General features: G+C 38.5%; 1 protein-coding gene across 1 annotated transcript; it reads left to right on the forward strand.

The window, feature by feature from the left end:
• Positions 1–7965: 7965 nt before the first annotated feature.
• Positions 7966–8651, forward strand: LOC132032105 (MADS-box transcription factor PHERES 1-like). Its single transcript, XM_059421901.1, has 2 exons — positions 7966–8522; positions 8567–8651. The coding sequence occupies exons 1-2, from the start codon at positions 7966–7968 to the stop codon at positions 8649–8651; spliced, it is 642 nt and encodes a 213-aa protein (XP_059277884.1).
• Positions 8652–9807: the final 1156 nt, after the last annotated feature.

Here is a 9807-nt window from a genome sequence, read left to right on the forward strand (position 1 = left end):
CTTAAAGTCCGAGCATGTTTACGATACTTATTTGCTTCTTAATGATGGCATCCTTATATGGTTTATATGTCTTTGTATGATTGGTTTTCAAATGTTGTATAAAAAGTTTTGCTTTCAAAAGAGTTTTGTAACTACGAACGTCCGTAACTTTACGAACCGGATGGCTTTGATATGCTCGTAAATGATGCCATAACGTATAGTGACTATGATTTTCGTAAATTGGGTTGACGCTAATTTTTCCTCGTATGGTTACGATGGCTTTTGAAAGAATTTGATATGACTATTTTTCCGACCCCCGAATATGATTATATACTTATCGTTAAGTCTAAAATGAGGATTTCTATGCATATGATTCGACACGTAACCTTGGTTTCGAAGTTCGGTTTGATATGTTCCGAGTGATATTCGGAAGAAAACCGATTTGACTATTGATTCGCTTTTTGAAATAACGTTTGTTTTGATTATCCTATTGGGTCCGTGTAAATGTTTTGCATTTCATATGGTTTCCCACGATCTTCGAGTGCATTTTGTTGTATGTCTTTCGCCGAGTCCGGGCCGGTTGTGTGATCGTGCGCACTATGTGATCTTCGCCGGGTATTTGTCCGCGGTATGTTGAGTGATATTGACCGCCGGGTATTTGTCCGCGGTATGTTGAACGATATTCATTTGTTCGCGGTATGTTGAGTGATATTGACCGTTGGGTATTTGTCGGCGGTATGTTGAGTTATATTGACGTGGTATTTGCGGCGGTATGTTGACGATATTGACCGGCGGGTATTTGTCCGCGGTATGTTGAGTGATATTGACATTTGGGTATTTGTCGGTATGTTGAGTGATATTGACGGGTATTTGTCGCGGTATGTTGAGCGATATTGACGCCGGGTATTTGTCCCGGTATGTTGAGTGATATTGACGCCGGGTGTTTGTCCGCGGTATGTCGAGTGACATTCCTGGGTACTTGACCGCGGTATGTGTATATGTGATTTTAAATACGGATTATGATTGTCGGTTAATTCAGCTCATATGATTTGTTTTATTTTCTATATATACGAGACGAAACATTTTACAAAAGAAAGCTAAGCATTTTGGCATTCGGATTATCACATTTGTCTTCTGTACCGCTTATGTATGATTTGTATGTCGGATGCAAGCACTTTGGTATTCTGACTATGGCGCTCACTTTCTGTACTCCTGACTTTGGTTATGAAATTTTCGCTTTGCATACTCGGTTTATTCCGTGCGACCCCTTTTCTTCGGGGTGCGTTTCATGCGCGCGGTACCCCGCGAGATGAGTAGATGATGTTAGCGAGAAGATGTTCCGGATTGGCGAGCTCCATTTCCTCGGAAAGTGCTACCAAGTTGCTTTTGTATGGTATCCGAAGTTATGGTAGAACTTTAACGTGTGTGTGTGATATGTCGTTTTGTAAGCGGCTATGTAAGCCGATGTATTATTATGCATTATGTTTATGTTTACAGATTTTGTACGATGCTAGTTTTATTTGAATTGACAAGGGTGAAAGGCATGTTGTTTTTGAAAAAGAAATCTTCCTTATGTGCTTATGTCATGTTTTGCGGGCCCAGTATGATTATGAGTATTACGAAAGTTAGCGGGTTCGCTCGGCCCTAGGTAAGGGTCGGGTGCCCATCACACCCTATCGGATTAAGGGTGTGACACACGCGTTCGCACCCACGCGCGTCAGTGACTCTAACATTCGCGCGAGTGTGTCATGCGATCCCGTTGAAGAAGAAAAGTGGTGCTGACGTCATCCACGCGTTTGAGCTGCCACGTGGCTCATTCGCACTGAAGGTCTTCAGGCCCAGTCCTACCAGAACTTGGATTTTGATTATTTTTTCTATTCCAGTTCATTTAAAAGCCAACTGGGAGCATTGTAAAATTATCTTTGACATAAAACACTAGTTTGGAGGCTAGGGTTCCTACGTAAATATTCTTTCTTTTATTTAATCCTTGTTTACGAAAATTTCTTGGTGACAATTAAGATTGATACTCTTGTTATGTTATTTATTCATCGACATTATTCTTAATCAAGTAAGTTCTTGTTATTTTAATTATTCTTGTTCTTGAACGTTTCTCAAGGGGGTAGCTAACCCTAGGACTCGCCCATTTACTTTGTTTGAAACTCGGAAGAGGAAGAATGGGGTTGGGATAGAATAATTAACATGAATTTGGGGCGTTAACCCTCATCTAATGGAAATTGACCTTGGAATAGGCGATACCACTTGTAGCCATATTCGGGTGTCTTAATGCTCCTAATTGCTTGAGAGATCTTCAATTGGGTAGTCTAGTTAATCTTCGGGAGAAGTTAATTTAGAGTCATTATTCGAGGCTAATTAAAATAAACTTGCTATTATTTATAATTCGTGAAATAGATTGGATCGTTACTTGAGAAATAGATTCCTTAATTCGTTACTTGTGGCCATTGATCAATTTACTTGCTTTCTAGATTAGAATTATATTTTTGTATTTTATATAAACCTTATCAAAGCCTATTAGTTAGTATTAGTAAAAACCCTAGTTAAGGGGTCCGTAGTTGTCGCAATCGCTCATTGGTCTTCACCTCAAAAAACAACCATTGATGCATTCGGCCTAGCTGTTGTTGGTGATAATTCCTAATCTGCTTAAACGCCTACATATTGTTCTCTGTGGGATTCGACCCCAACCTTGTTGGGTTAGTATATTTGACAACATCCGCGTTATGCCATTAAAAGGTGTAATTAGACCGTATCATTCATCAAATCCATAAATACCGTCGGTGCATTTGTCAACCCAAATGATATTACACGGAACTCAAAGTGACCATATCTAGTTCTGAAGGTCTTCAGAATATCTTTTTCTCCAACCCTTACCTGGTGGTACCCTGATCTCCAATCTATCTACGAGAACTATTTGGCACCATGCAACTGATCAAAAAAATCATCAATTCTTAAAAGTGGGTACTTGGTCTTTATTGCCACCTTATTAAGTTGTCTATAATCAATGCACATTCGCAAGGAGCCATCTTTGTTTCTTACAAATAACACAGGTGCTCCCCACGGTGATGTACTAGGCCTGATAAAACCTTTCTCAAGCAAATCTTTCAACTAGATCCTTCAATTCCCTCAACTTAGCAGGCGTCATCCTATAAGGAGAAATAGATATTGGCTTAGTATCTGGTAATACGACAATAGCAAAGTCAATCTCCCGCTCTGGTGGAAGACTTGGAAGCTCGTCCGAGAATACATCTAGAAACTCATTAACTACTGGAACAGATTGAAGAGTCGGTGGCTTTGCTTCTGTATCTTGAACCCGGACTAAATTATAAATACAACCTTTGGCAATCATCTTCCTTGCCTTGAGTTAGGAAATAAACCTACCTCTCAGTGATGTTGTATTATCCTTCGACTCTAGAATTAGCTCTCCCGAGAACTGAAATTGAACCATCTTCTTTCTACAATCAATACTAGCATAACAAGAAGCCAACCAATCCATGCCCATAATAACATCAAAGTCTATCATATCTAACTCAACCAAGTCTGTCATGGGATGACGATCACAAACTATACAATTTATGTATACCCGTCTAGCTATTATTGGATCACTACTTGGTGTAGACACCTCAAAAGGTTTAACCGACTCGAGTTTTACCCTAAACTGACCAACAATAAAAGGAGTAACATACGACAATGTAGAACCTCGATCAATCAATGCATATGCATCATGGGAAGATACTGATAATATACCTATAACAACATCAGGTGAAGACTCAAGACCCTATGGACCAGCTAGTGCTTAAATACGGTTTTGAGGGCCGCTCGAGTAAGACACTCCCCCTCTGCCAATACCACGACCTGCTGATGTCTGAGGCCTTTACCCCGAAGGGTGTACAGATGATGATGAATTAGCTACTGATCCGATAGGCTGAACTATACCTCTACCCCTCTCGATGGACACTCACGCATAATATGACCTGGCTGACCACAAGTATAACAAACATCTGAACCCAAGCGGCACTGTCCAATATGTAATTTACCATACTGAGTACATCGTGGTAAAGGTGGCCTCATCTGGCCTGAATCACCTCTATACTGAAAAGCGAGGCTCTGGAACCATGACCTAAATAAGTAGATCGGTCAAATCTCTGGATTGCTGAGTGGCCTAAATGCCTATGGTACTGCTGCTCTGACAACCTTTAAACTCACTGACAACACCTAAAGATCTGGCCCTCTTACTCTGACCCCTATCATGCTCACGCTCGGCCCTCCACTACTGCTTACGCTCTTCTAGATTCTGAGTGTGTGCCTGAATGCGAAAAATATCCATACCTATCTAAAGTGAGGCCGTCATACAATCATCAATCAAATGTGGTCCCAATCTACTCACAAACCAGCAAACACGATCTCCCATATCAACTACCATAGCTGGAGCATATCTAGCCAATGATTTGAAGGGAAGATTGTACTCTCGAACACTCATATTCCCTGTCTAAGGTTTAGGAACCTATCAGCTCTGGCCTGTCGAATCTTTAGCGGCAAATAATATCGAAGAAAGGCATCTGTGAACTCCTGCCACACGGTTGAGGGTGCATTAACTCCTCTGGACGACACCCAAGTCTCATGTCAATGAACAACAACATCCCAGAAGCCAACTCTATTGACTCAGCGTCTGAAGCATGCATCACCAGCGACGTCCTCAATATCCTATCTATAAAATTCTGTGGGTCCTCATCTGGTTTAGACCCAAAGAATTCTGGGGGGTCTAAATTAATGAAATCTGAAACTCTGGCACTAACAGCCCTGTCACCATAACCCGTGCCCTGATGTTGTGCCTGAGCGGCTACTAACTGAGTCAACAACCGAATAGCCTCTCGCATCTCCTGACCTGAGGCATCAGGTGGAGGAACTGGGGTGCTGGAGCTAAATATGGGGCTGGAGCTCCTCTGCGCTCCTCTGAAGCAGGCAAAGTATGAGAGTTATGAGATGCTACCTCATTGTGTGACTCTCTCTCCTCAACATCGACAAGCGGTACCCGTCACGTTCTCCTACCTACCACTGACTTGCCCTTCTGGGCCGCTGAAGCTTTCCTCATCACAGGCATTATTGAAATCATAGCACACGGTCAGGAAAAAGGGAATCCTCATAATAATGCTCTACCACACGATCTAAGATGAGAAAGAAAGGTCAATATTCCTAAATATCATGCAGCCTCCTGTTTATAAGTGTGGTGCACTACAAACCCATAAACAGGACTCTATTAGACATGGCTTGTAGACAGCCCTAGGATGAACTGCTATGATACCACTTTTGTCATAACCCAATCGGAGGGCCATGACGGGCACCAGGAGCTAACCTACCGAGCAGCACATGACATGCGTGCATCATATAATCATACTTGAGTGGGCCATAATGCTAACTAAAAGACATCATAAACTGTAAGGGACACAAGCCCAAGAGATATACGCATATATATATATATATATATATATATATATATATATATACACATCATCAAACTAAATCCAAGATATACAAGCCAACAAGGCTATCAACATAAAATGAAACTACAAAATATGGACCGAGAAGGTCATAGAACATCTAACTGTACATATTTGTCTGTGAGCCTCTACATGGAGTGCATAACATAATAAGGATGGGACAGGACCCCGCCATGCCCAATGTACACAAAAGAATCATACCAAGCTGAACTGCAACTCCGGAACAAGTGGAGTGCTCTTGTACAATCACTGAGAACGCAGCCTAAAGGTCTGATCCGTCACCTTGTCCACCTGCGGGCATGAATGCAGCGTCCACAAAACAAAAGGACGACAGTGCGAATAATGTACTGACTATGTAAGGCATGAGATCAAAATTAACAAAGATATGGAAATAACATGAGACAAGAGAGAAATAATCAGTACATCTGGATGCCTCTAAAGGCTGATACCATGCATGCTTTTCTTTTTTTTAAAAAAAAAAAACATTTTCATACATATATATATATAATACCGTACCCGGACACAATAGGCTCGGTGTCATCCGTACACAGCCATGATAGGCTCGATGTCATCCGTACCCGGCCATGATATGCTCGGTGTTATCCATACCCAACTGCAGTGGTATGCACAATAGGTGTTGTACCTGGCCGACTATAGCACGGCTCGGTGTCAAAAAATAGCTACTTATATATATAAGCATGCATGAGAGCCTAAAGAAATGTTACAACTCTATCGGAGTGACGTAAGGTCGGTAAGCCTCCAATTTCCATTATGGAACTATCATCAGGAACATATCTCACTTGAAGGAACAATAACCAAAAGATGAGATCAATATCAATAAATAAGATCAATAACCATAAGACAAGATCAATAATCATGAGACAAAGATCAATTATATCATAAGAACATCAAGAACCATAAACTTAGATCAATTATATCATAAGAACAACAAGGACCATAAACTTCTAGTATTTCTAGGAATAGGGACATTATGGATATCATTTGTGTGGGTTTGTATCAATACGATCATGCTATAAGAAAGAAAGGGACAGCCTTAACATACCTCGTCGTCTACTAACCACTCAACGTATATCTTCCCGAGCTTGAAAATCTACATTCAAGATGATTTATACTAAGGTTAAGTCATTGAAATACTTATGAGGTCAAACTAGACTATGAAAGGAGCTAACGAAATTCGGGCAGCATTTCCCCTATATCACCTATTTCCACCGAACTTTAACCAACTCCAAAACATCAATAACAATATCAACAACCATAGCAAAAATATTATATGCAAACCAGGCTCAAATTAATCTCAAAACTTGTTTCATAATCAATTCTTAACCAATACTTCAATACAACACTTTATGCCCTTTTCTATCATGATTATCTTCACTTCAAGACTTACTAAACCAATCAACTCAACATAAGTAATAAGATGAAGATCATACTTTATACTTTAAGGAATTCAACTCACACAACTTGCTTCAAGACCAAATTCACCACAACTCCAAGTAGAAGAAAGAGTAACTACTTTCTATGAACTAGTTGAGGATTCTTGAGCTTGATGTTCTCTTTATATGACTTGGGATGTTTGTGGATGTTTGAGAGAGCTTAAAGAGTCTAGAAGAATCTCTTTTTAGTGAAATAATGAATCCAAGCCGTGGCCCTTTAATTTATAACAAAGGGGAAATATTCCACCGCCTCAATTCCACTGTCACTTTCACGATAATTTCACTGGCCATGAAAGTGGCCGTGAAATCAGTCCAGTGGCTCCTCTCCACTGCCTCCAATTCACGGTGGTCAACCACCGTTTTCATGGACCAAAAAAGTATTCACGGTCCATGAGAGTGGGCGTGAAAATGGTCTCCGTCCAATTTTCTTACAAAACGTATTCTCTCTGATTCATTTAACGTCTAAACTTTGTAATTTTATTCAAACATGTTTAAGAACTTATACATCTCCAAGATACACCCATATACCTTATGCATAATTCTCCAATGATTTCCAATACGAGCCTACGACAACCGACTTAAGACAAAACCTTAACATATACAAAAAGGCGAAGTATAACAAATTTTGGTCATCACAATATGTATAATTTTGCGCATTCATGTTAATGTCATCATGTTGTAATCATATTTCTCCCTTTTGTGGCGTGACACAGACTATTACTTTTCCTTTCATGGAGAATAGAATAACTATATAGGAAAGTCACAAATATTTGATTATGAATGGTAAAAACTTAAAAGCATATATTGCTTGTGTAATTATAAAAGGTAAAATCATTGTAATATTACCTTATTTGGACTAAATTATCTCAATTAACTTGAAATTTCTTAATTTGACTAGAGTAACAATTCTTTTTAGTCATCTATAAAAGCGACACCGCTCTTCAAGTTTTATACATTCTACTTCTAATGGAAGTATTATTATTATTATTATTATTTTGTGTGTGTGTGTATTAGCATCAAACATGGATAGCAAGAGGCTTAAGTATACTAGGGACAGTAGTGAAAATGTGAGAAATTCCATCCTAGATAGAAGAGCAACAAGTTTATTTAAGAAAGTAGAAGAGTTTTCTATTCTATGTGATGTAGATGTCGCTATAATTATTTTTAGACCAGGAGAAGCCGAACCCATTGTTTGGAAATCTCAAATTCTGGCTAAGGAGGTATTAATGAGGTATTTGAGTTTTTCTAAGGAAATAAGGCTTAAGAAGTTAGAAAAACTTGAAACCTATCTTTCAAAAAAAGTGAATGAGCAAGAAGAAAGAATCAGAAAATTAGAGAAAATGAAGGGGGAGAAGGAAATGGAACTTCTCTTCAACCAATTTATGGAGGGAAATAATACTAATGAACTTGATGCTAGACAAATTAAAGGTTTGTTAAACATGTTTCGTGCTAAGATGGATAAACTTAATGAAAGAAAGAAACAACTCAATCAACCTCCAAAACCTCCTAATTTCAAGCCCGCTGACAAAATTGTTACCCCATCAGCAAGTTCAACGAAAGATTTGATCAATGACCCATGGTTTGTTGAGACTATGGCTACTAAGCAAAATCATTTTGTCTTAGGGGTGGAAGAAATACAGAGTCTGCCCCAATAGAAGGCGATGACACCAATGTTGAAGATGATGGACATTTCAAGGACCTTGATTGAAGTGCAATGTTTATGTTGTTCTATCATTGTTATTTCATGTTGCTTATTTCTTTGTGTTCGTCTTAATTTGTTGCATTTTCTATTCGTTTTGTGTTATTTTATTTTGTATTTTAGTTATTTATGAAATTTGTTCTGTTTTGTTGGAAAAATGAACTATTGTTCAGTCGACCAAATTATTTGAGTAATTTTTTTTTAACTATATTGAATCTTTATTTTTAATCATGTATATTCTCTTTCTCTTCACTTTAGAAGCTTGTTTTATTTGTTACAAATGGTAGTTCACGTGCAAGTTAAAATTTAGAAATTGTTAACCAACATATAGCAACCTATTCAAGTCCATCTAAAGAAAAGCCTCAGTCATTATAAACTATCCGAAATAAGGGTCTCAAAATTCACAATTTTAGCCTGTTCTCTTTCTCTTTTTCTCTGCGATATGTCTTCTTCTTCTTCTTCTTCTTCTTCTATGCATGTTCTCTATTCTCCTCACATCTTCTCTTCTTCTCAACCATACTACTAGTCTTCTATGTCAGCCCCATTCATCTCCTCTGCCACCCTATCTCTTCAAAATGATTTAGTGTTTAAACTTGTTGGTAAAGGTTTCCCAAATCTAAATTTGTTACGGTAGATCTTTATTCAAAATGGTAGAATTTTGGTGGAGTTTGATGGATTTGAGGTGTTTAGTGGAGCTTTAATGGTGGTTTCACGAGATGAAATTTCATATGTTTGGATTTGCGGTGATGGATGGTGCTTCAGAGAAAGTAGAAAGTTGTTAGTGGCCTCATGAGTCATGGTGGTTGTTCTAACCTTGGTAGAAATTGCAAGTTTCTTGCTAAACTTGATATTTCCAATTGTGGAATCACATATTCTGTCATTGGTGCATAATCAGTGCATACTCAATGAATAATCAATATATAATTCGTGTATCTCTAATGTATAAGACATACACGCATTTTATGTATTAATTATCTAGAGTATATATTAAATTTTACCTCAAACATAAGTTGTAATAATCAATGTATTCTCTTCTTCTTTGATTTTTTTCCCTTTTTAGATGTTGGAAGAGATGTATAAATTGGATTTTGTAGTCTTTTCTGTCACGATCCAAAAATCACAGGTCATGATGACGCCTATTTTCCCACCAAAAGGTAAGTCAAAG

Source organism: Lycium ferocissimum, chromosome 9, assembly GCF_029784015.1.
Source record: "Lycium ferocissimum isolate CSIRO_LF1 chromosome 9, AGI_CSIRO_Lferr_CH_V1, whole genome shotgun sequence".
NCBI lineage: Eukaryota > Viridiplantae > Streptophyta > Magnoliopsida > Solanales > Solanaceae > Lycium > Lycium ferocissimum.